This window comes from Lutra lutra, chromosome 16 (assembly GCF_902655055.1).
Source record: "Lutra lutra chromosome 16, mLutLut1.2, whole genome shotgun sequence".
Lineage (NCBI taxonomy): Eukaryota > Metazoa > Chordata > Mammalia > Carnivora > Mustelidae > Lutra > Lutra lutra.
In genome coordinates, this window is record NC_062293.1 from 36,088,432 (window position 1) to 36,115,501 (window position 27,070).

At 38.1% G+C, this 27,070-nt stretch overlaps 1 protein-coding gene across 2 annotated transcripts in view; it reads left to right on the plus strand.

Annotated features, from left to right (window-relative positions):
- Positions 1-27,070, plus strand: part of USP32 (ubiquitin specific peptidase 32) — a 227,442-nt gene that overhangs the window by 108,363 nt on the left and 92,009 nt on the right. For both annotated transcript variants that reach the window (XM_047706877.1, XM_047706878.1), the window contains exons 3-5: positions 2,362-2,467; positions 5,520-5,638; positions 12,454-12,613. In XM_047706877.1, the coding sequence (XP_047562833.1) occupies positions 2,362-2,467; positions 5,520-5,638; positions 12,454-12,613 (385 nt within the window). The remainder of the gene's footprint in view (positions 1-2,361; positions 2,468-5,519; positions 5,639-12,453; positions 12,614-27,070) is intronic.

The following is a 27,070-nucleotide window of genomic DNA, read 5'->3' on the forward strand; positions in this document are numbered from 1 at the left end:
TCCATTGATCTTTATATTTTTTTTATGCCAATACTGTTCTGCTTTGATTACTTTAACTTTGTAATATATCTTGAAATCTGAGAGTCCTGGCTTTGTTGTTCTTTCTCAAAGTTGCTTTGAATATTGGGGGGTTGGGGGGTGTCTTTTGTGGTTCCATACAAATTTTAATATTGTTTGTTGTTGGTCTATGGAAGATGATGTTGGTATTTTAATAGGGATTCCATTGAATCTATAGATTCCTTTGGGTTTGAACTACTCTCTAATCATGCATTTTACTGACAAAAATTCTGCATGGCAAGTACTAAGTCAGTTTGGTTGTTTTAAACGATATGGCACTTCTGACCCCAAAACTGTGGGTTTTTTCCCCTGTTATCAGTCAGTTTTTCAACTCTCTGGACACCAATTAGATGTTCTACAATTCAGTTCAATTCTGATACTGAGTACCTGGAATTAGTGCTGACCTCACAGGTCTGATCTGCCCCCTACTTAAGATGCCAGTCACAGGTCCTGGACCTTTGTTACTTCTCACCAATCAGCTGTAAATCTAAGATTCCTCTGACCCCCTCTATGGGTTCGGTAATTTGTTAGAAATGGCTCACAGAACTCTGGAAGACACTTTAATTACTGTTACCAGTTTATTTTAAAGACGACAGCTCAGTAACAGCCAAATGGACAGCGATCATGGAGATGAGGGATGTGGATGGGCAGGGAGCAAGACAAGATGCAGAACTTCCATGCCATCTCTGGGTCCACCCTTCCAGCACTGTGATGTGCTCACCAACTGGGAAGCTCTCCAGCCCTTGTGGTGTAGGTTTTTTGGGGGTTTTGTTTTTTAAGATTTCATTTATTTACTTGACAGAGAGAGAGCCAGAGAGCACAAGCAGGGGGAATGGCAGAGAGAGTGGGAGAAGCAGGCTCCCCGCTGAGCATGGAGTCGAACCTGGGCTTAAGGCAGATGCTTAACTGACTGAGCCACCCAGGTGCCCTGGTTTAGGGATTTTATTGTAAGTTCAGTTATGTAGGCATGGTTGATTAAATAATTGGCTGTTGATTGGTTATTGGTGATTAACTCTGTTTCCCCGGATCTTCTGGAGTGAAGCTGAATATTTCAGCCCTCTTATCGCATCTTTTCCTTTGACTGGTAAACTGACATTTTGAGGCTGTGTAAATTAGGCCCACCTAGAGTCACTCATTAGCATGTGAATTAACAGGGCTTATTGGATGAATAACAAAAGATGCTCCTTTCACCTGCATCACTCAGGAAGGATTTTTAGAAGCTCTTGTGTCAGGAACCTGGTATAACACCAAATACATATTTCTTATTATATCACAATATCACCCTATGGACTCAATAAAGAATTGTCGAATGAATGAATTTGTGTGATTGTTGTTGCTGTCCCTTTTTTATGCATAGCTCTTTTTATTTTTAATTACTATAATACTCATTTCTAAGAGTATAAAAAGTGTCTTTTGTGGTCTCTATATATTTTACTTTTTAGCCACCTGAGTGGCTCAGTGGGCTAAGTGTCAGGGTCCTCGGATCAAGCCCTGCATCTGGCTCTCTGCTCACTGGGGAGTCTGCTTCTCCCTCTCCCTCCTTCTGTGCTTTGTCTCTCAAATAAATAAATAAAAGTCTTTATATTTTACTTTTAAGAAATTGAATATATTTGACATGTAACATTGTGTAAATTGGAGGTATACAACTTGTTAATTTGATATATTTATATATTGTAATAAAGGGGCACCTGGGTGGCTCAATGGAATAAAGCTCTGCCTTCAGCTCAGGTCATGATCTCAGGGTCCTGGGATGGAGCCCCGCTATGGGCTCTCTGCTCAGCAGGGAGCCTGCCTCCCCACCTCTCTCTGCCTGCCTCTCTGCCTACCTCTTGGCCTACTTGTGATCTCTGTCCATCAAATAAAAAATCTTTATATATTGTAATACGATTGCCATTCCATTTCTGAACTTTCACTTAGAGAATGTCCATCTTTTGAATAAAAATGTGAGTAAGTTTTACAGAGATTGAAGGAAATTATGTAATTATACAAAATTCTTACCACATCATTGGGGCTTTTGAAGATGGGGGGAGGAGCTTTATCTTCTTTAGCCTTCATAAGTACTCCAAAGAGAAAGAATATTCAGTGTGTGAGCCAGTGATATATGTACCTTAGAATAGATACAGTGTATTTTTAGCTAGTGCAGTAACAAGATGTATGAGAGGAAAAAGAGAAAGAAACATCATTGCACTGAAGTTTACCAAAGCCTTACTTGGAGATGGAGACAAGATTTGTTAAAGGTGATATCAGCTTCAAATTCCTCAGCAACTGAAACATCTAATGTTGGCTTTATCATTTTTTTCCCAGGTGATCTACTGTTCTTTTGGTGGAACATCCAAAGGACTGCACTTCAATAACTTAATAGTTGGACTTGTCCTTCTTACGAGAGGCAGAGATGAAGAGAAAGCAAAATGTAAGCACTTTTATTATCTCAGAGTGATAATACTACATTGGTGTGTAGAATAATTTACCTGAAAATTCTGATGACAGTCAAAGCATTTGAGTTGATATTTCTCCAAAGGAAATAATACAAGTGACCAATAGGCACTTGAAAAAATGCTCAACATAATCAGGTGTTAGGGAAAGCTACATTAAAATTAGAGTGAGATATCACTGCATATCTACCAGAATGGCTGAAACAAAAAAGACAGATTAGGATTGGTGAGGATGGAAAAGTTGCAACGCTCATACATTGTTGGGAGTGTAAAATAGTACTGTTACTTTCAGAAAACTGTTAGATAGTACTTCAAACTGTTATACATTGAGTATCATATGACCTGGTAATTCCACTCCTACGTATATATCCAAGAAAATTGAAAAAATGTTTTCATTCAAAAAATATACCTCAGTATTCACAGAAGCACTGTGCATAATTGTCACAAGATGGAAACAACCCTAGTGGCCATCAACTGAAGCATTCAACATAAAATGTATATGTCTATACGATAATACACTACTTGACAATAAGAAGGAATAAAGTACAAATAAATGCTGCAACATGGATTAACTTGAAAATACGATGTTAAAGTTACAAATGGCAGTCACAGTAGGCCACTCAGTGTGTAATTTACATGTATACGAAATGTCTGGATTAAGCAAATCCATAGACACAGTTGATGAGTGATTTCCAGAGGCTGGTGGACAATAGGAAAAATGGAAAAGAACTGCTAATGAAGGTGGGTTTCTTGTCAGGTTGAAAGTTTTTACTGAAAATTTCCCAGGGAAGGGGCACCTGGGTGGCTCAGTGGGTTAACCTTCTGCCTTCAGCTCAGGTCATGATCCCGGGGTCCTGGGAGTGAGTCCCAAATTGGGCTCCCTGCTCAGCAGGAAGCGTGTTTCTCCCTCTGTTTCCTGGGCTTGTGCTCTCTTTTCTCTCACTCACTCTCTCTCTCAAATAAATAAGTAAAATCTTTTAAAAAAGAAAAAAAAGTTTCCCAGGGGAAGTAAAGGCAAGTGTTTCTGTTTCATTGGATATACATATAACATTTTGCTCTAAGAATTCCCAGGTTTTTATCCTTGGCCACTGGATGTTGGGTCTTTCTCTCTTCCTTCTTCCTTTTCTAACCTGCCTTCTGACTGCTTCTCCTAAATCTCTAAATCCCTGAATTTAGACTGTTCTTTTTAATCATTTTGCTTTTTTATAGTTTTATTGAGGTGTAATTGACTTAAAATAAAATGCAACATATATAAAGTGTAGATTTTATATGTTTAGACACATATATACCCACATCATCACAGTTAAGATACTGATCGTATCCTTAAACCCAATTAGAATTTAACTGTGATCCTGGTTTTTCAAATTAGCATCCCTCTACCAACAAATACTAGTGGCTCCAGGCAGCCAGTAATTAAAAATATCATTTTTGGAGGGTCACAGACATAAACATATATTTAAATTTTTTCATTTCTTAAAAAAAGATTATTTGAGAGAGAGAAAAAGAGAGAGAGAGAGTGTAGAAGCAGAGGGGAGAGGGAGGAGGGGAAGCAGACTCCCCTTTGAGCAGGGAGTCCAATGCAGAGCTTGATCCTAGGACCCCAGAATCATGTCGTGAACTGAAGGCAGACGCTTAACTGACTGAGCCACCCACCCAGGCGCCCCTCTTTATTTTTATTATACTGTTGTATTAGTTTTCTAGGGCTGCCCTAACAAAGTACTGCAGACTTTCATAAGTGGCTTAAAACAGCAGAAACTTACTATCTTATAGTTCCTGGAAACTAGAAGTCCAAATTGAAGATACTGGCAGGGCCCTGCTCCCTCTGAAACCTATAAAGAAGAATGCTTCCTTCCTAACTTTTCATGGTGTCATGTTTGATGTTCCTTGGCTTGTAGCTGCATCACCCCAATTTCTGCCTGTCTTTTCACATGGCTTCCTTCTGACTGTGTTTTGTCTTCTCTTCTTACAATCAGTCATGTTGAATTAGAGCCCACCGTGATGACCTCATCTTAACTCGATTACATCTGCAAAGACCCTCTCCTAAATAAGGTTGCATTTATAGGTACTGGTCTTAACCATCTTTAGTGGAGAACACAGTTCAACCCATAACAGGTGGTCAAAGTATATCCACCAAGTTTTATTCTTAACATTATATCATATTTGTTCCAGATCTTATTTTTTAGGAAATAAAATATTACAGCCAAAGCGTGGTGCTGTCTCTCTGTATCTCTCCATGGTTCTATCCCCATTCTTCCCTTCACAGAGGTAACCACTCTGATGAATATAGTGCTCTTTCGTTCCTCATGGAGGTCTTTATATAGTTATGATGTTGTATAAACCCTTAAACATATCTTCACCTGTTTTTCAGATTTTAAACTTTTTTAAGTAAATGGTATATGATACAGATTATTTTGCAGTTTGCTTTTTCCCTGAATATTTTTTATATTTATCCATCTTGAAACACTTACTTCCTTTATTCTAACTGCTATATAATATGTCATAGTGTGTGTGTATCTCACTTTATCTATTTTCTTATTGATAGACATTTATCTTTTTTCCCCCTGAGTTTTGCTATTACTGATAATACTCCAGTGAACATTGTTGTATCTCATGCACATGTATGAAAGTTTCTCAAGGGTGGAAGTTGAGTTGCTTGAATTTCTAGCATATATTCCCTTTGCTAGACTTGGCCAAGTGAATCTCCAAAGTGGTTGCAATAATTCATATTCTTAGTAACAGTATATAATAATTCCTGTTTCTCCCAATTTATTGCTAACACTTAGTATTGTCACACCTAAACATTTTTGCAGATGTGCTATGTTTGAAAAGATACCACATTGCTGTTTTAATTTGTATTGCTGGTTTTCGTTTTCTTTCTTTCTTTTTTTTTAGGAATAAATTAAATTATATATTTATAAAGTGCTTGGCACTAGTAATCACTCAGCAATATTTACCTCTCTCTTCCTTTCCTACTTCTACCAAGGTATATTTAATCTATGGTAAGTTTAATTTATTCTTTCTTTTTCCTAGACATTTTTAGTCTTTTTGCAAGTGAATCTGGGAGCTATGTTATACGGGAAGAAATGGAAAGAATGCTCCATGTGGTGGATGGTAAAGTCCCAGATACACTCAGGAAGTGTTTCTCAGAGGTATATTTAAAGATTTACATTTCATCTCTGCTTATCACAAAGTATTAATTCTTAGATGTTTATGTGCAACATATTATTGACATTTTTGTTTTTAATGGTTGATGTTTCAACTGTTTATGTGCTGTGCTCAGAGGTCCATGACACTTACTACTGCTATATTTGTGAATCTGAAAATTCCCAATTCTGCTTTAAAAGCAAGTGTCTCTACTTATGGTATAATGAAACACACTCTTACATTCTGACACCAACACAACTGGTGATCTGCAGGAAGCTGAGCATTGCTCACATTGTAGTGTCATTGCTTTTCATTGTACAAATGGCCTTGAGCCATCTGTGACTCTGGGACGTGTCAAGGCTTATTTTGTCATTCATTTGACTTAACTGATTTGCATAGTGAAATATTTGGGTCTGAAAAACCTGTTATTTTTTTTCTGTTTTCATAAATATATTTTCATTGTAGAAAACCTAAACAATAAAAAAAGCATATCTTTAACAGAGAATATTCTCCACCCCACCTCCCCTGCCCTTTTCATTGGTCTGCTAATATGGGAAAAGTCCCTAGAGATGGTAGAGTAAAAACCCTTTTAGAATTTTCTGATCCTTTCCTGCAGCACACACAGTGCTGCGTGATTTTTTATGGCTGGCTGTTTGACTCATTTGCATTTGACAGATAGGACAGCCCCTTACTGTTCATAGTTTTATTCAGTTTAATTTAGTCACCTTCCTAACTGTGTAGGCACTGATTGTCAGTACTCCAGCCATATGCATATATGTGGTTCTAACATCTCTTTGGACCCTCTAGCTTTAGCTTTTCACTATTCTGTCTTTGAGTTTCTTCTGTGTTGATAGCACCTGGAGATTTCCCTTTCTTGCTTTGAGCTCGCTGGTATGGTTTTTGGTCACGTTTATGGTGTTACATTTTACTCAGCATTTCTGTGTGTTTGGTACAAAAGGTTTGGCTTCCTGCATTTTTGCTTCTGACATACTGACTGAAAGTTGCTGTGGTAGTATTTCAGTACTTCAAGACAAACTAAGCTGTGATTTTCTCTCCAGTAACAAACATTTTCTGGTCAAAAAAGTAATCTAATCTTTGCAGGCCTGATTAATTGGATTTTTCACAGAGATGTCAAATGTGTTAGTACTCTGTACATTTCGGGGGAGAATGTATATTTTTCTTATTTTATTTTTATTTTATTTTATTTTTTTTATTTATTTATCAGAGAGAGAGTGAGAGAGAGTGAGCACAGGCAGACAGAATGGCAGGCAGAGGCAGAGGGAGAAGCAGGCTCCCCGCAGAGCAAGGAGCCCAATGTGGGACTCGATCCCAGGACGCTGGGATCATGACCTGAGCCGAAGGCAGCTGCTTAACCAACTGAGCCACCCAGGCGTCCCTATTTTTCTTATTTTAATAGGTTTTATGCACACGTTCCCATTTTATTGATGGGAATTAAATGTGGTTAACGTCACCCAGTTCTCTAAAGTTTATGCACAATAGCAGATACATGTATTAGATGATAATTAGTGCTATAGGGGAAAATTTAAGTAAAATGAGGGGGATAAGTGGAAATAAGCAGGAGGTGGCTGAGTGGAGTTATTTTGTTTAGGGTAGTTGGGAAAGGCTTGTCAGATAAAGTGACATTTGAACCAAGAATTTAAAGGATGAGAGATATAACCTGCAGATATCTGGGAAAGCATTTTTCAAGAAGAGAATACAGCAAAGGCCCTGAGTGGGGAGCGTGCTTGACATGTCCAAGCAACAAGTAACCTGCCGTAGAGTAAGAGAATAGTAGGCAATGAAGTTACAGAGGTTGGGGAAGGAGGGGGTGGGATGAGGTAGGGAGATTATATGTGGCTCTGTAGGACAGTGTTAGTTCTTTGACTTTTACCCTGAGTGAGATAAAACACTGGAGGGTTTTGTGCAGAGGAATGAATACATGAGGGTTGTTTTGTTTTGTTTTTATTTGAGAGAGAGAGTGTGGAGGGGAGGGGCAGTGGGAGAGGGAGAAAGAGAATCTCAAGCTCCACTGAGTGCAGAGCCCACCCGCCTTAATCTGATGACCCCAAGATCATGACCTGAGCCAAAACCAAGAGTTGGACACCTAACTAACTGAGCCAAGATGCCCCAACATAAGGTTTTTAAAAACATCAGTTTGGCTCTTCTGTAGAGGGTAGGCAAAACAGAGACCACCTGAGATATCTGAATAATCCAGGTAAGAGGTGGTAGTCATGTAGATCATGGTATAGCTGTGAGGTGATGAGAAGTTTTCAGATTCTGCATTTATTTTAGAGAGTTGACAGGAATTTTTCTTGTATTGATTATGGGCTGTGGTAGAGAGAGAAGAGGAGATGACTAAGGTGTTTGGCTTGATTTATGAAGTGAATGGAATTTCCTTTAATTACCATGGTTAATATTATTAGAGGTAAAAGTTTGGGGTTTTGATATCAAGGGAGATTAAGGACATAATTAAATTTGAAAATCACTTTAGACATTAAATTGGAGAAGTCAGTTGTGCTTTTTGATATATAATTTAGCATTCATGGGATAGGATTTGTTGGCTTATAGTTGAGGATGAGATCATCTTGGAGTGAATTTAGATAGAAAACAGATTGGAAGACTGAGTCCTGTACTGCAATGTTCAGAGATTAATGAGATGACGGAGAAGCAAAACAGGAGCCTGAGGAATAACCTGTGAGGAGAACCAAGAGAATGGTGTTCTGGAAGCCAAGTGATGAAAGTGTTTTAAAAGAAAGGAGTACTTACACCAAATAAACTGAAAGGTCAAGTAAATTGACTTTTGATCATTGAGAAGTGATTATGAGATTTGGCAGTGTAGAGGAAGGTCACTGGTATAGGTCCTGTGGAGTTAAAAAAAAAAAAATCACTGGAGTTAGGATACTAAAAGAAGTTTGCTCCTAAGTGGATATTGTAAGGGGGGAAGTGGAATGTTTAAAATTGCATTTAATGGAAAGAGAACAGTTACTATAATAAAAAGATCATAAAACTGTTATTAAGGCTGCGGTTAAGTGTTGTAAGAAGGACAAGATCTTTGGAAGAGGAAAGATCAAAGAAATGAGAGGCCCCAGTTTTGGAATACTCAGGAAGAGGCTATTTATTTATTTATTTATTTATTTTTTAAAGATTTTATTTATTTATTTGAGAGAGAGACAGTGAGAGAGAGCATGAGCGAGGAGAAGGTCAGAGGGAGAAGCAGACTCCCCATGGATCTGGGAGCCCGATGTGGGACTCGATCCCTGGACTCTGGGATCATGACCTGAGCCGAAGGCAGTCGTCCAACCAACTGAGCCACCCAGGCGTCCCAGGAAGAGGCTATTTAAATCACTAGATGCTTGTGATTGGTTTTTAAAAAAGAAACAAAACAGCACGGTAAATGGGCTAATTTTTTATCTGATTCAACTATTTGATGTATTAACCTGCTGTAATTTCTGAGTAATGTGACTGATTATCATGTCCAAACCCTTGATTTTCAAGTTAACCATGTTTCAGTATAAGTATATATGATATAATACTTATATTAGAATAGATTTATTTGGACCTCCCATAACACAACACCTCCCATAACACAACAACAAAAAAACCCCAGAACTATAAAGAGAAGCACTGTGGACCTAGCACCTCGATTTAAGTGACATGGAATGGGTTTCAGCTTTTTCTGTCTTGTGCTTTTATTAGCGTTGATGAAGTTATAAAGGAATCCATGTAGGAGTTGTTGTTTTCTTTTCCTACTGCGTATTTTCTTAGGTTGTCAGTTTTTAAGGTGGAAATTCATATCTTATATTGTTTTTTAAAGATGTATCAGTTTCAGGGGCCTGTTATTTTTAATTGCCCTGTGTTATTGGAATTTTTTTTTCTAAACTATTGTGACAATTTATAAAAGGAAACTTTGTGTTTGCTGCCTTTTTTTAGAAGACATCCATGACTAAAAAACATAAAAAGTTGGGTTTAACAGATGGAATTTGGGTGTTACCAGTATTGCAGTGATCTGAATGGATAGATGGAGTTCCGAGATTCTTTATATTTTACTAAGTCAGCCACCAAGTGTGGTGTATAATTTAGGCTTAGAAACTTTGGACTACCTGGGTTTAGTCATATCCCTATCATTGTATAACTTAGATATTTCACTTTTTAATGCCTCAGTTTTCTCCTGTGTGAAATAGGGATGATAATAGTATCTCCTTTAGAGGGTTACTTTGAAGATTAAATTAATATAAACATGTTTAGGGCTGCCTCGCTGGTTCATTTGGGGTAGTTTGTGACTCTTGATCTCAGGATTGTGAGTTTGAGCCCCATGTTGGGTATAGACATTACTTAACAATAAAATATTTTTTTTTATTAAAGATTTTTTTTTTTTTTTAATTTATTTGACAGAGAGAGCGAGAGATCACAAGTAGGCAGAGAGGCAGGCAGAGAGAGAGAGGGGAGGAAGCAGGCTCCCTGCCGAGCAGAGAGCCCGATTCGGGGCTCGATCCCAGGACCCTGGGATCATGACCTGAGCTGAAGGCAGAGGCCTTAACCCACTGAGCCACCCAGGCGCCCCAACAATAAAATATTTTTTAAAATTTTAGAACAGTGCTTGGGGAATTGAAAACAGTATTGACTATATGGGAAGGTGGTAAAAGTGCCTTTTTTTTTTTTTTAAATGCCTATTTTTTTTTTTAAAGATTTAATTTATTTATTTGACAGAGAGAGATCACAAGTAGATGGAGAGGCAGGCAGAGAGAGAGAGAGGGAAGCAGGCTCCCCGCTGAGCAGAGAGCCCGATGTGGGCCTCGATCCCAGGACCCTGAGATCAGGACCTGAGCCGAAGGCAGAGGCTTAACCCACTGAGCCACCCAGGCGCCCTAAAAGCCTATTTTAATTGGCAACTTCTTTCTTTCTTAGTATGTGAGGGTGCATTTTATAACAATAACATCTTAGCTTCACCGAAACCATTGATGCTACATGTTTCATTGTATCTAAGATCCCATCGATTAGAAGATGTACCTGCATGTATTACAAAGAAAGAAAAAAAAACCTAGTTAATAACTGAAGGACACTATTGATTTTAAAACTCATCCCAATTTACACATTAACATGTGTAAAAATATGTGCAAGCTTCTGGATATATACTGCTAATCTTCTTTCTAGACTAAATGTGGGAAACAGAGAAAGAATATGGGTATGATCCCTGATCTCTGCACATGCTGGCAATGTCCTCTCATGTCCCTGCAGCAGCTCTGAATGCTACCTTCTTCCATTCAGAAAAACAAGACTTTTGATGTTGTTTTGATTTGGGTTATACTGTTAAATCTTCTGAAACTACTTTGTGAAGTATATTACTATACTTAATAGGATGCTTCCAAATAATGTAGAAATTATTTCTACCATATATCACTTTTAGGTTATGAGTTATTTGTATCCCTTAATATTTCTATCAGGATTAGACCCGATAGGCTCCTGAATGTCAGTTTTCATTGTATTTCCATGTGGGTTGCTTCTCTCTTTTTTTCATAGAAACATCTGTCCCTTATTCACCCTAACTCCTCTTGTCTCCCAGGCAAAGAAATTGACTTACATAGCTATATAATGTTTTTTCTCAGCCCAGATACGTTTTTTTTTTTTAAAGATTTTTATTTATTTATTTGACAGATCACAAGTAGGCAGAGAGAGAGGGGGGAGGAAGCAGACTCCCTGCTGAGCAGAGAGCCTGATGCGGGGCTCAATCCCAGGACCCTGAGACCATGACCTGAGCCAAAGGCAGGGGTTTTAACCCACTGAGCCACCCAGGCGCCCCCAGATACTTTTTTAATCCAGGATTTAGAAAGCAAAATATTTGACAAGAAAGCAAAGAAATAGAAATCTACTTGTTTCTTTTTGTATTCTGGTTGACTTATGAATACATGTTTTCAGTGATGCCTTCTGGAAGAGGGCCCCAGGACAGTTGTTTTTAATTTGCCCTGGAAATTCAAAAGAGCATTTGAATACCACACATACTTAATTAAAAATGCTAATTATGACAGATTCAGGTGGTGAAGAAGAGAGGGATAAGGCAAGTAAAAAATTGGCCTTCCCTTATAAAGCTGTAAAAAAAAAAAAAAAGAAAAGAAAAAAGAAAGGATGAATACCCAAGTTTTGTAGCAACATGGACGGGACTGGAAGAGATTATGCTGAGTGAAATAAGTCACGCAGAGAAAGTCAATTATCATATGGTTTCACTTATTTGTGGAGCATAACAAATAGCATGGAGGACAAGGGGAGATGGAGAGGAGAAGGGAGTTGAGGGAAATTGGAAGGGGAGGTGAACCATGAGAGACTATGGACTCTGAAAAACGATCTGAGAATTTTGAAGGGGTGGGGGGTGGGAGGTTGGGGGCACCAGGTGGTGGGTATTGTAGAGGGCACGGATTGCATGGAGCACTGGGTGTGGTGCAAAAATAATGAATACTGTTATGCTGAAAAAAATAAAAAAAAATTGGCCTTCTTAAATATAGGAAAAAATGCAGTTTATGGATTTCAGGATATACCTCAGTAAATAAAATATGACTTATTAGTAACAATGCACTGCTTTAATGAATTGATAAAATAGTTTACAATTAGCAAATAGATTTTATGGAAATAGAAGTTCTTAAGTACAGTTAATTTTGAAAGCAGTTTGATTTCCAGGTATACAATCTGTAGTGTTATTTAGATTCATCGTTCCTTTGTAGATAGTAGAAAGGTAAATGTCAACGAATTGCAAATTTCAGGTTGTGCAAGTTCTAAGCAAGATATGTTAAAATTTGACTAAATCTATGGGTTTGTTTTTTTTTCCTTTTAGGGTGAAAAGGTAAACTATGAAAAGTTTAGAAATTGGCTTCTTCTAAACAAAGATGCTTTTACCTTCTCTCGTTGGCTACTATCTGGAGGTGTTTATGTGACCCTCACTGATGATAGTGATACTCCCACTTTCTACCAAACTCTAGCTGGAGTCACACATTGTAAGTAATGGCATTTTGTTGTTTTCTATTCACTTTTTAATACAGTTGCCTGGTTATATGACAATATGCCTAGTAAGGAGAAATTTATTGTCAGTGGTTTTTTTCTTCCAAAGTGTAAAAAATAAATTACTGGTACACTTGATATATAGCTGAAAAGGAAAACTCATTTTCTCTACTCATCAAATACTTTTGTGCTTCACATGTGTGGGGGTTTCCCCCACACAAAGCAATTCACCAATGCTCTGTAGATACCAGTGGATGTTCTACAGTTCAGTTCAGTTCTTACATACTGTCTACCTGGGAGTGAGCACAGACCCCACAGATTTAGGGCTCAGTCCATCTGCTGCCCACATCAGAGGCCAGTCACAAATCCCGGTTGTTGCCAGTGCTTCTGATCAGCCAGCTCTAAATGAGATGATCTCCCTCCTTGGGTTGGGTAATTTGGTAGAAGAGCTCATAAAACTCAGGGAGACAGTTTATGTTTACTGACTTAATATATATATAAGAAGGGTTGTGTTAAAACAATACAGATGAACAGCCAGATGAAGAGATACATAGGGCAAGTTTGGAAGGGTCCCAAGCACAGGAGCTGGGATGCGCCAGTCCTTCTGGCATGGATGTTGATGTTCATCAATCCAGAAGCTCTCCAAAACCCATACTTTTGGGATTTTTATGGAGGCCTTATCACATATAGGTATGATCAATTATTAACTCTATTTCCAGTCTCTAGTAGGGCTGAAAGTTCCAAGTTTCTAATTATGGCTTGGCCTTTCTGGTCACCAGCCCCCCTCCAGAAGCCCACCAAGAGTCACCACAGCATTATAATGAAAGACTGCTATCACCCAGGAAGTTACAAGGGATTTAGGACTTCTTTGTCAGAAACCTTATCACTCAGGAAGTTAAGGAGTTTGGTCAAAGACCAAATATTAGCGGGAGCCGGGGGCAGAAACCAATTTCACACTATTTCATAATAGCACTCTACTTATTGTCCATAACCAAGTGGTATTAGTTTCCTAAAGTTATTCTAACAAATTAGCACAGTTCTGGAAACTGAAATCAAGGTGGTAACACGTTCCTCTGAAGGCCCAGGGAAGAATCCTTCCTTGACTCTCCCAGCTTCTGGTGACTCCAGGCTCTGCTTGTGGCCATTTAACTCTACTTTCTGCTTGCACCTTCCAGTGGCCTTCTCTGTATCTCTCTGTGTCCTCTCCTTTTCTTATAAGAACACTTATTATTGGATTTGGGCCCCAGCCTAAATTCAGGGTGCTGAATTCATTACATCTACAAAGACCCTATTTCCAAATAAGGTCATATTCTGAGGTTCCAGGTGGTCATGAATTTTTGAGGGATATCATTGAACCCACTACTATATAGGCCTTAAGTGTTAATTTCTACTGTTCTTTCCTGTAGGTACAGAAAAGTACCTGCACTGGGCTTTTGCTAATGCTATTGCTTAATACTGGAATCCCTTTTCCTTTCCTTCTCTCTGTAAATCCTAGTCATCTTTGAAGACTTAAATCACATGTCCCTTTGTTTCCATGAAACCTTTTCTTGCCCTCCTGTGGGAAATCATCTGTCATTCCTCTGAACTATCATAACACCTTTTTTGTACACTTCTTGGATGAGCTTACCACTTTCCACCTTTTATTATAATTATTTATAGCATTCTATTTATGTGCACATGTCATCTCTCTTTTTTAGAGAAAGACACAGTGAGAGTGGGGGTGAGGAAGGGGCAGAGGGAGAAGGAGAGACTGCTGAGCAGGTTCCATGCCCAGTGGGGAGCCTGTGTACATGTCATCTCTCTTAAATTATAGAGTCTATATTCTTTCCTCTCTCTCCCTCTATATGCCAAGCCTTAAAAATAAGTATTTGTTGACTGAATAGAGTACCTTGGGTGTCAAGTACTGTTTTTATCTGTTGCTTTATGGAACTTACGACTGGTTATTAATTATACAGCAGCTACTTTTCTGCCCATTTTCATTCCATTCTTACCAGAAGTTCTGGCACGAATAGGCAATGAACTTGATTTTACTACTTTTCTGTGCCCTTGTCTTTATTTTTGATAGGAAGCCTCTTTAAAAATATTGTTTTGCATAAAAAATTAGGGACTTTTTTTTTACACTCACAGTAAGCTCTAACTTAACGTTAATATTTAAATTGTCAGTATTATGTATATTTTGCTGAACTTTTGGTTTCATATTTGATTGTATGGTAAATTATTTTTCTGTCAGTATTGGCTTAGAGTGTGACTACTCCCCTTTAATGACTTGTGTTAAAGAAAAAATTATTCTGACACTTGTTAAAGTGGTAAGGAAGACTTAAATCCAAGACTTCTACAGTAGTCTATTGTAGTAGTAGAGAGAGCTTGGTCAAAACAGGGACAGATAAGGAGTTGTAGCCAGGGAGTGAGGTGAGATGGTCAGAGGAGATGTCAAGGGTAAGGGGAATTCTTCCTAAAGGCAAGCCAAGAACTTATACATCAAAGGTGGGGTTTGAGGAACTTGATCAGATATCAAGGGTAGGCAGACAACTTGGCAGGATTCTTTGCTAAGACTGGATCTGAAAAGACTGGATGGGGGCCAAGTTGGAAGCCTAGTAGAAAGGAGGGCTCAAAGAAGCAGGACTAAAGTGTGGTCAAGGAGAAAGTCTTTTTGTCAGTTTCTTGAGGTTAAATTAGGTCTGACATACTTTGCAAATGCAAATGCTGCTTATTCCTTATTTTGGAAAGCACTGTAGTATTACAGATTACAGATTTACTTAAATTCAGTCAGAATAGGGGCGCCTGGGTGGCTCAGTGGGTTGGGCCGCTGCCTTCGGCTCAGGTCATGATCTCAGAGTCCTGGGATCGAGCCCCGCATCGGGCTCTCTGCTCGGCAGGGAGCCTGCTTCCTTCTCTCTCTCTGCCTGCCTCTCTGCCTGCTTGTGATCTCTCTGTCAAATAAATAAATAAAATCTTAAAAAAAAAAAAAAATTCAGTCAGAATAATTTTCAAAATGTTAAAAATGTTATCCCATTATATGGTTCCATTTTTATTTGAAAGTAATCTTTTCTATTTAGCTTTTTATCATTTGGGAAGATTTCTTGAATTTTTAATAGTGTTTGAAAGTTATAATTCCTTTGCCTTGTTAAAAAATATTTATCTTGAATTATTTAAAGCAAATATTAATGTAGATCCATTGTTTTACCTGTAATAATGACCTTCTAATTTCTAAACTGAGTGGTTTCTTTTTAGGGTCATTGTATCTACTTGTACCTCACTCAGCATTTTAGCACTATTGACCATTCAGTCTTCATGAAATTCTCTTTTTTGGTTTTTGAAACATTGTAGTTTCCTCGTTTTTGTTGTTGTTTGGGTTCTGTTTTGTTTTTTTGTGGGTTTTTTTTTTTTTTTTTTTTTTTTTTTAGTTTTCTTTACTGCTCTCCTTTTTCTGTCTACCTTTTAAATGTAAGTTATTTCTCATGGATTCACCTTTGGCCCTATTTTCTTCTTAGATGATGTGCATGCTTTTGTTTCACTACAGCCATTTCCATTGCTTTGCCTATCCATCATATCTCTGCAGGTGATACTTTTTTTTTTTAAGAGGTTTATTTATTTGACAGACAGAGATCACAAGCAGGCAGAGAGGCAGGCAGAGAGAGAGGAGGGAGCAGGCTCCCCTCTGAGCAGAGAGCCTGATGCGGGCCTCGATACCAGGACCCTGGGATCATGACCTGAGCCAAAGGCAGAGGCTTTAACCCAGTGAACCACCCAGGTGCCCCTGCAGGTGATACTTTGATGAAGTTTTCTGGTCTTGCTTATCTCAAACTCTATATCATTTTAATCAGTGCCTCCTGAATATTAGTGGAAAGCAAGATTCAGCTGAGTAAACTTGAAGATCAAATTGGCTTTATTCAAATCATGAGCTCAGCAGTATCCCGTCTAGCAAATAGAAAGGAGCTCTGAGGAATTGTAAAAAAATGGAAGGCTTTTATAGGCAGAAGGAAGCTGGAGTAGGGATATGAGGATGGAGTTTCTAAAACAAAGAGTGGATTGTTAGATTGTTTCAGGCAAGGTCATCTTCTTTTGGGGGAATGGCAGGGGTCTGTCAGTCAGAATACTTTACTGGTGCTTATCAGGTGATTCCAGATTGACTGGTTAAAGGTCAAATTTCTGGGAGAGGCTGAAACTACAGTTAGATTAGATATTAAATCTTTGTTTGCTGCGTGAGGCTCAGCACAGGTGACTCCATTTGGGGCCTACTGTTTTGTTTTGTTTTGTTTTTCTTTTTCTTTTCCTTTCTTACTCTTACTCTTACCAGAGCTCAGATCCAGACAGACACTTAACCAGTTAAACCACCCGGGTGCCCCTATTGTTCCTTTTTAAAAATCTAACATCTTAGTATTATTATATTAATTAATATTAATATATTCTAACATCTTAATCTTGTATGTAAAATCAGATTCACATTTCCTTGCTTTCAACCCACCTAAAGGGTCAGAAAGCAAACAATGTGTTCTTCCTCCTGTCTCTTCTGTTGTGGTTAATAGTATTTGTAATTTCAGTCATCCAATTTGAGATTAATTTTGACTTTTCCTTGTCAGGCTTCACATTAGATCCTGTTAGTCTTAGCCATATTTCTTACAACTTTACTGTTGCCGTCATTGCAATATTTGTCCTTATTTATCTGACTATATGTTAATGCTAGGAAAGAATAAAGGACAAATTTGTTGTGTTTGTTGTTGTTTAGTTTACATTAAAAAATATAAACTCTTCCCTGCTCCAAAATCTTTGAGGAGTCTTCATGTTCTGTAGAACAAAGTTTAGACTCCTTAGTGTGGCTCTAAAGTCTCTTAGTTTCCTATTCTTAATTATCCGTATTCATTTTTCCTTACATATGTTCTGTGCTTCATCTCCAGAGCACTGCTCAGTCTTCCATAACTATACCCCCATGAACTTTTACAGCTACCCTATACATCACTCCTAATATTCCTTCAATTAAGATTGCATTTCATCTTTCAGTCCTTGACAATTGAAATACTTTGTCCTCAAAGCCCAATTCATATGCTTTCTTTTTGTCATGCTTTCTCCATTTTCTTCAGTTTGAATTAATTACTTTCCATTTGCATTCTTGCACATTTTACATTTCAATTAAAGCAATTAAGTTGCTTTTTGCCTTACCTTAGAGACATTTGAAAATGGCTTTGATCCCCCCAGAAGTTACAAGTCCCTGGAGGACAAGGTTCTTGTCCAGTTCATCTTTGAGTTCGTAGTACAATGGACTAAATCCATGTTATTGGACTGGACAGTATTGAAAAATTTTCAGTCACTAACAGTCTACTTTCTAAGTAGCGATTTAAATGTTTGATTTCCCCAGGAGTGAGTAGGTGGTATATGCTATTTTAGGATTATAGCACTAAACCCATGCCAAGGAGAAAGGCCAGCATCGTGTTTGAATAAGGTTCAGCCGTTTCAGGCGCCTGGGTGGCTCAGTCGATTAAGTGACTGCCTTTGTGGCTCACATCATGATCCCGAGTCCTGGTGATCCTAGGGTCCTGGGATCAAGCCCCATGTAAGGGCTCCCTGTTCAACAGGGAGCCTGCTTTTCCTTGCCCCCACACCCCGCCTCCTCTGTGTTCTTTCTCTTGCTCTCTCGCTCTCTCTCAAATAAGTGGATTTTTTTTTTAAAAGGTTCAACAGTCTCATAGTATGTGAACATTCATATAAAGATATGCCATGTTTGGGGGGGAAATGAATTATAATATTTATAAATATCATTAACTGCTGAAGGGTGTGAAGTTGGTTCTAAGATCTTCCTTCTGAAACTCTTGGATAAATGATATGAAATACAGAAAATTGATTAGCATTAAGGCACATGGAGGATCAGCTTACTATAAATAGGAGGGAATTATTATCTGAACTAATTATTTTATCTGCCCCTGTAGTGTACCCATTGATTTCCCTGGTGGCCATAGAAATAAGTAGTATATGGTAAAAGCCTGGAGAAATGGTATGCTTTAAATGTTTTCAGTTATTTATAACATTTTAAATTGCTGGCATCTTAGTTGAATTTTGTCATATCCTTGTGTCTTGTAAGAGGAATACATCAAAATAAAAAAAATTAATCAAATATAAAGCTACTATGGTATATTGGTAGTTACCAGTCTTTATTGAGCATTAGAATTATTTGGAGAGGGTATTAAAAGTGCAGGTTCCTGGTTCTGTGGTAATAATTGTTATTCAGTGGGCCTTAGGACTGTGTACTTGAACAGACATCTAAAGTAATTCTCATGTAGGTGGACCATGAACTACATTTTGAGAAATACTAATAGGATGTTTAGGAATTCTTCAGACTCTGAAGAAGTCAGACACTGGCCCTATCACTTATGTAAGTGTGGGAAATTTATTTAAACTCCCTGAACTTCTTTTTCCTCCTCTGGAAAACAGGGAAAATGGTACAGTTAAGTTCATGGAATGTAGGGGAGGAAAACTTCTTTCCTCTACCCATCTTGGGTTCATTGGCTGGGGCCCTTTAAATTAGACTGACAAAAGGTGGATAACAAGCAAAAAACACAAGTTTATTAACATAGCTTATGCATGGGAGTATTCATTGTGAAGAACTGAAACAGGTGGTTAGAACTTGAGTTTATATTGGATCTTGGCAAAGACCAGTAATTTTGTAGAGAAGGGACAAGACAAAGAAAAAAGGACATTGACTTTGAGCTTCTAGAGGTGGCAAATTATAGGAAGGCAAATTTTTGGAGAAACGAATAGTAGGAAGGTCTGCTTGGTAAGATCTGTTATGTAGATTCATTTATCTGATGCAATCTCCATGTTGGTAAGGATCTAGACTAGTCTCTGATGATTACTTTTGTCCTTCCTGATAGAGGGGCAGGGAGGACGCTTTTACAAATTAAGTAAATGGGGGGTGTAGTTTGCAGAGAGCTTTTCTCTTACCTGTTTCTTCTCAGTTACCTTCAACTCAATAGAATCCTTATTCCAAAGTGACATATTGGGGGTGGCATATTGTTCTACCCTTTAGGCAGACATGACATAATACTTGTTTTAAAGGACTCAGCTCGGTGCCTGTTCTGGAATTGGTGCTTTACGATGAATATGCATCCTCTTGTATCACTGAACACTTCACTTGCAAATGTCAGTGAGCTTCACCCCATTATCTCCAGGGGGTAATTGTTTTAGAAGCCAGTAATTTTATAATAGAGGGTTGTAGATTGGTATTAAAATGAACTCATCCACATCTGTGGGAAGAAAGTCTTTTTCTTCTAAGTTTTTTTTATTTAACAATTTATAGAAACAACCAGCATAAACCAGTGGAACAGACAACTCAGTGGGTATGGGCTTCACCAGATAGCTACTTTCTTCATGGGGCTTACTATGAAGTCATTTTTTTTTTTTTAATTTAAAGATTATTTATTTATTTGACAGAGATCACAAGTAGGCAGAGAGGCAGGCAGAGAGAGAGAGAGAGAAGCAGGCTCCCCGCGGAGCAGAGAGCCTGATGTGGGGCTCGATCCCAGGACTCTGGGATGGTGACCTGAGCTGAAGGCAGAGGCTTTAACCCACTGAGCCACCACCCAGGCACCCCTTACTGTGAAGTCATTATCACAAAGTCTGAATTACTGCTAAATTTTATTTATACATTCTGACATGGGTAGATTTACATTCTGATAGCTATGGTTCGTCATAGTATCTATAAATTCTCATTTTCTGGGTAAACAGCTCGCAATTGAATTCTTCGCCAGCTCTTCCACTTGAAGAATATTTGGCATATTAAACTTTTCAAATAATGTGTCCTGAATGTGGAAACTTGTGATAAAAAGTAGAGTGTTATTAACTGATTTATAAGTAGACAGAAAATATTTATTTTAAAGCATCCATGATTCCTTTTAAATATGTGTAATGAGCCAAGGTATCTAGGAAACAAAAAGGAATTACAATTTTTCACTTGTAAATAACATTTATATTAGAGTGTAGATGCCTTTAATTACTTTTGCACATACAATTATAAAGTAAAATTTGAAGTCATAGTAAATTGAACACACTTCCATATTTAATCAAATGTTCTCTTTTATGCAAATCACAAAGGAAACTGGTGAGCTATTTGTATTCAATACAGAGTTAGAATAATTAACTGATTTGATTTATACAAGATTTTAGATTTTGTCATGGCAGGTACATTTTTCAGAACTGCAAATTCCAAATTATTGTTACCTTACCTTTTTTTTTAATTTAAGAAAGTGAATTGGAACTTTAGCACAGAGTTAAATTTTTAATATTTGAGTAGATCTTAATAAAATTTTTTATTAGGGCTGTTACATTTTTCTATCATGATTTGCTATTTAAATACCTATGATTAGATCTGAAGAAGATCGAGATGGTAGAGTAGAAAGATTGTGGGCTTACCTCCTTTCACAGACACACCAAAACTACAACTACATATAGAACTACTCTTCTCAGAATGACCTGAAGACTAGCAGAACAGCTAATCCACAACTAAAGATATAAAGAAAAAGCCACTTGAGATAGGTAGGAGGGGGCACAGAGATGTGATGTAGTCAGGAATGACACCCCCAGTTTGGTAACCCTTAAGCAGAAGGGATATCACAAATGTGGAAGTCCTCCCTGGGGAGCAAGGGATTTCAAGCCCCACATTGGACATCCCCACCCTGGGAACCTGCACGGGGAAGATGAGCTCCCAAAAAGGCCTGACTCCCAAAAGACCTCACTTTGAAACTCAGCATAGCTTAACTCCAGAAGAGCTGCTGAACTGTAAGAAACCCGAAATTCTACCCTTAAAAGTAGTCTGTGCACAAATGCACTCACTCCAAGAGCACAGAGGCAGGAGTTTGAAAAGTTCCTGGGTCCTATATGAAGATTTATTTGCCTTTTTTAGTGCATGTGCTGAAGAGGCAGGGCTTTGTAGGAACTTTATCCTGAAACAGAAATGCAGGTAAGGTGCCATTTTTCTTACTCTCCTACCTAGCTGGCCTGGTGCTGGTAGGTGCCATTTCTGACATTCTCCATCTGCTTTGTTAGTACCACTCACCATGCCCCAACATTCCTGCACCCCTAAATTGTTTCCTCCCCAAGCAGGTGACTCTCCCAAACAGCTGCTCAGCTTGTCTCACACACCCCCCCTCAAATGGCTCCTACCTCACAGCACCCATTGGGTGTCCTCCACCAAGACGACCTGCCATTCTGCATGCAATGTGTGGATATGGCCTGGAATAGCAACCCCAAACTGATTTCCAGTCCAGAGAGTCAGCCCAACGCATTAGTGTGCTGGTAGCAGCTGCATCTCGTCATTTCAGCCAGTCGTGCTAGGGACACTCCTACTTACCAGTGTACTTGCAGCCATCACAGTCCAGTCACAATAGAAAGGCACACACAACCCACAGAGGGGATACCCCTGGAGGGGATACCAGGAGATACCTGGTTTTGATGACCAGGGGGATTGTGATTCTGGGCCCCACAGGATATGTTGTACATAAGGCCACTCCTCCAAAACTAGGAGATGTGGCTTATCTAATACAGGGAAACAAACACAGGTAGAATGAGGAGACACAGGACTATGTTCCAAATGAAAAAACAAGATGAAACCTCAGAAAAAGAACTAATGAAAAAGAAATAAACAATCTACCTGATAAAGACAAAAGTAATGGTCCTAAATATGCTCACTGAACTGAGGTGAAGAATGGATAAACACAGTGAAAAAACATCAACAAAGAGCTAGAAGATATAAAAAAGAACCACTCAGGGGCACCTGGGTGGCTCAGTGGGTTAAAGCCTCTGCCTTCGGCTCAGGTCATGGTCCCAATGTCCTGGGATCGAGCCCCACGTCGGGCTCTGTGCTCTGCAGGGAGCCTACTTTCACCTCTCTCTCTATCTGTCTACCTCTCTGCCTACTTGTGATCTCTGTCTGTCAAATAAATAAATAAAATATAAAAAAAAAAAGATTTGGGGCGCCTGGGTGGCTCAGTGGGTTAAGCCGCTGCCTTCGGCTCGGGTCATGATCTCAGGGTCCTGGGATCGAGTCCCACATCGGGGCTCTCTGCTCAGCAGGAAGCCTGCTTCCCTCTCTCTCTCTCTCTCTGCCTTCCTCTCCATCTACTTGTGATCTCTCTGTCAAATAAATAAATAAAATCTTAAAAAAAAAAAAAAAAAAGATTTAAAAAAAAAAAAAGAACCACTCAGAGGTGAGGAATATAATAACCAAAATGAAAAATACACTAAAGGGAATCAGTGGCAGAGAAAATGGATCAGAATCTGGAAGACAGAGTGGTGGATATCACCCAAGCTGAACGGCAAAAAGGAAAAGAATTATTAAAAATGAGGATGGTTTAAGGGACTTCTGGGACAACATCAGGCATATTAATATTTGCATTATGGGGGTCTGAAAAAGAGAAGGGAGAGAGAAATATCAGAAATATTTTTGAAGAAATAAAAGCGGAAAACTTAACTTAAATCTTGGGAAGGAAACAGGACATTCAGGTCCAGGAATCACAGAGAGTTCCAAATAAGATAAACCCAAAGAGATCCACAGGAAGAAACATAAAAATTAACATGTCAAAAATTAGGGGCACCTGGATGGCACAGGTAAGCATCTCACTCTTGGTTTTGGCTCAGGTCATGATTTCAAGGTCATGAGATTGATCCCTGTGGTAAGCTCTGTGCTCAGTGGGGGGGTCTGCTTTTCTCCCTCTGCCCCCTGCCCAAATGTCAAAAATTAAAAATCAGAGAGAAATTTAAAAGCAGTAGGAGCAAATACAAGAGAACCCCCATGAGACCATGAGCTGATTTTTCAGCAAAAACTTGGCAGGCCAGGGTGCCTGGGTGGCTCAGTTGTTGGGTGTCTGCCTTCTGCTCAGGTCATGATCCTGGGGTCCTGGGATTGAGCCCCGACTCAGGCTCCCTGCCCTGCAGGAGGCCTATTTCTCCCTCTCCCACTCCCCCTGCTTGTGTTCCCCTCTCTTGCTGTCTCTCTCTCTCTGTCAAATAAATAAAATCTTCTTTAAAAAAAAAAAAGAAAGAAAGAAAGAAAAACTTTGCCGGCCAAAAGGGAGAAGCATGATATATTCAGTGTGTTATAAGGAAAAAAATCTATAACCAAGAATACTCTACCCAGCAAGGTTATCACTCAGAATAAAAGGAGAGATTGTTTCCCAGATTTCCCAAACAAAAGTTAAGGGGGGGGGGTTATCACCATTAAACTGGCCTTATAAGAAACATTAAAGGGACTTCTTTAAGTGGAAAAGAAAAGGTCATGACTAGAAGTAAGAAAATTATGAAAGAAAAACATCTGGTAAAAGCAAAAATATAGTAAAAGTAGTACAACCACTTGTAATGCTAGTATGAAGGTGAAGAGACAAAGTAGTAAAGTCTCCTATTTGTACAATAGGAAATTTCTACAATTATTAGTTTAGAATAAAAAGTAAAATATGACATCAAAACATAAATGTGGGGACAGATGGTAAAAATGTCGTGTGTTTAGAAAGCATTTGAACTTACATGACCCTAAACTTAAAATAGACTACTGTATACATATTTGGGTGTTATAAATATGAATATATATTCATACATATATTCATATATATATGAATCTCATGGTAACCACATGGTAACCACAAACCAAAAACCTGTAATAGATACACAGAAAATAAAGAGAAGGGAATCCAAACATCATACTAAAGAAGGTCCTCCAGTTTTCAGAGTGTAAGTCTCCTCTCTGCTCTATTAAATTTATCCCTAGATATTTCATTCTTTTTAATAGTCGTATATAAATGGGACTGTTTTCTTAATTTCTCTTCCTGATAATTCATCATTAGTACAGATTGAGCACTTACTGGAGGAGGTACTATGTGTACTCTGTGTATATTATCTTGTTTAATCCTCGTGCTCTCTCTGAGGTTCGTTTTATCCATATTCTAAAGATGAGGAAACGAAGGCTATGTGAAGTTAAAGACCCTCTCTCAGGATGAGATGGCTAATCGGTGCCAAACTGGGATGAAGACCGTTTATTGACATGCACTCTTGTTATTCTTCAATTTTTTATGAGTAGCTTGTAATTATAGATAAAAGGAGTTGGTCATGTGGTTATTGTGGCTGTGGTGCTCTATCTCCTTCAGACTCACTTCAGGCAGTCTTTGCAGATTCACTTTTCCAATTTCCGTTCCCCCCCCCTTGAGATACTTACAATGATTATTTTTTATATCTCTTCAATAATTAATTTCATTTGATCCAAGCAAGATCCTTGAATGATTGTATATTTACCAATAGTGAAATGGGCAGTAGAAGAACTATGATTTTATGAACTATGTTTTAAAAATGAGTTATTTTCTTTAATGTTGATCATATTTTCACATAATTTAGCTATATTTTTGGCAGAAAATATGTGTTCTTGATTTCCTTTTCTCTCTTTCTTTCTTCCTTTCCTTTCTTTTTCCTTTCCTTTCTCCCCACCCTTCCCCTTTCCTTGCCCTTTCCTCCTCTTCCCTCCCCTTCCTTCCTTCCTTCCTTCTTCTTCTTCTTTTTTTTTTTTTTTTTTTTTAGTTATTTTAAGCAGGCTCCCAGCCCAGCTGTGGAGCCCAGCATGGGACTTGAACTCCCATTCCTGATATCAAGACCTGAGCTGAGATCAAGAGTCAGACACTTAGCTGACTGAGTCACCCAGGTGTTCCTGTGCCTATTCTTTCTTGTAAATATCTCTCTAAATAAACCAAGAATGAGTTTTGGGGGTTTCCTTAAAATGTATCATAAGAGAGAATAAGCCTATTAAGTCTAATTTCTTTTTAGTAGTAGAATCTGGATTTTGAGGTAATTAATGTAGTATTTTGGGCTAATTTTAGGGCAATGGAATTCATTTTGATCATTTTTCTTTTTGTATCAAACTTAAATTTATACTGTCTCTATTTTAGCATTATTATTATAGTCCCTTGCCACATTTTAGTTGGTATTGTTAGCACCTTCTTTCAATAAGAAAAAAAGTACTTCAGTGATTCCTTGACCGTAAACCCCTAGTAAATCTGCTTGCCCCTTCTTCATTATCCTCTTATCTGGTTGTACAGGACGTAAGGATTATAGCCCTTATAGCCGTTTTAAGTAGATCTCAGAAGGTCATTGCGTTTGTGAACAGGTTGCTTCCTCAACAGTGTTAAAGAACTATGTTACTGTTTGAAAATACTTGAATATTTTGCCTGTTTTTTTTTTGTTCTGTTTTGTTTTGTTTTAAATGACGATCCAGTTCTGGCCTTAAAGACCTATTTCTGCAGCTGCAGCCTCTGGTAAGGTGAGACTTCATTAGGATGGCCCAAAGTGTAGGCCAGGAATTGTTTAGAATGCTGGGAGTATGGTGTGCTGCTGTTGTGAACCAGAAAAAATTATACCTGTAGGTGGGTGATAAATTCAATCCTATTTAACTAGTAAAGTGTAAGTTTTGGGATTGACCTAGGAATTCCAAGTAGAGTAATTACTGCAGTCATTACCTCTAACTTCTTTAAGTGAAAATAAAGTTAGTTCCCTTCCTTCTTCCCAGGAATTCAGCTGCCAATTCATGTAAAATGTTTGGGTAATAGGAATACACATAATTTACTTTAGCTTGCTTTTGGCAAGTATTCGGTAATGAATTGCATGCAGTCTGTAACCGGAATGTGAACAGATCACATAAGCTTGAAAGGGAACTGTAAAGCATAGTTTTAATTGACCATGACAGTCTGATTCTGATCTTTTTTTTTTCTTTTAAATATCTTCTACATGTCTTTCCACGTTTCTCCTTAAGCAAAGAAATTGTGATTTTAAAGGAGATTAATAAAATTTTTAAAAGTGAAAAAAAAATTGAAAGGCAGTTAGTATAGTTTTCTAATTTAGTGTATTGTGTTGACACCAGTTAATCAGAAATTCTTATTGAACATATGCTCAGTACCAAGAATTATAGAAATAAGAACAGTTTCTGTCAAGGCTGCTGTCTTTCTTGTTTTGTTTCAGGGTCAGATTTTTTATGTGTAGATCTATTACTTGGAAGAAAGTTTAAAATTTGAGAAAGCTGTTTCTCTGCAGGAACAGAAGAGGGTTCTCTTTTCTTTTATATATTATAAATAGAGTGAACAGATATCTAACTTTGGAAAAGGAAACAGTAGTCCTGTCTTAATTTATCAGACTCCTATAATTACTCTCCTTATTGTTAAATTTTTATTTTTTTAAAGTTTTATTTGTTTATTGAGAGAGGAAGAAAGAGAGAGAGCGTGCACATGAGAGTGGAGGAGGGTCAGAGGGAGAAGCAGATTCCCCACTGAGAGGAGTTAAATTTTTAAATACTCCATTTTATTAAATTCAGTTATCTAGGTATTTGAAGTAGATACCTCTGTTTTAAAAAATCAAAAGCTACATGCTCATTAGAAGTTTTACATATTTAAAAAATTATTTCCTGTTTCATAATGATTGGATCCTTTCAAAGGTTGGTT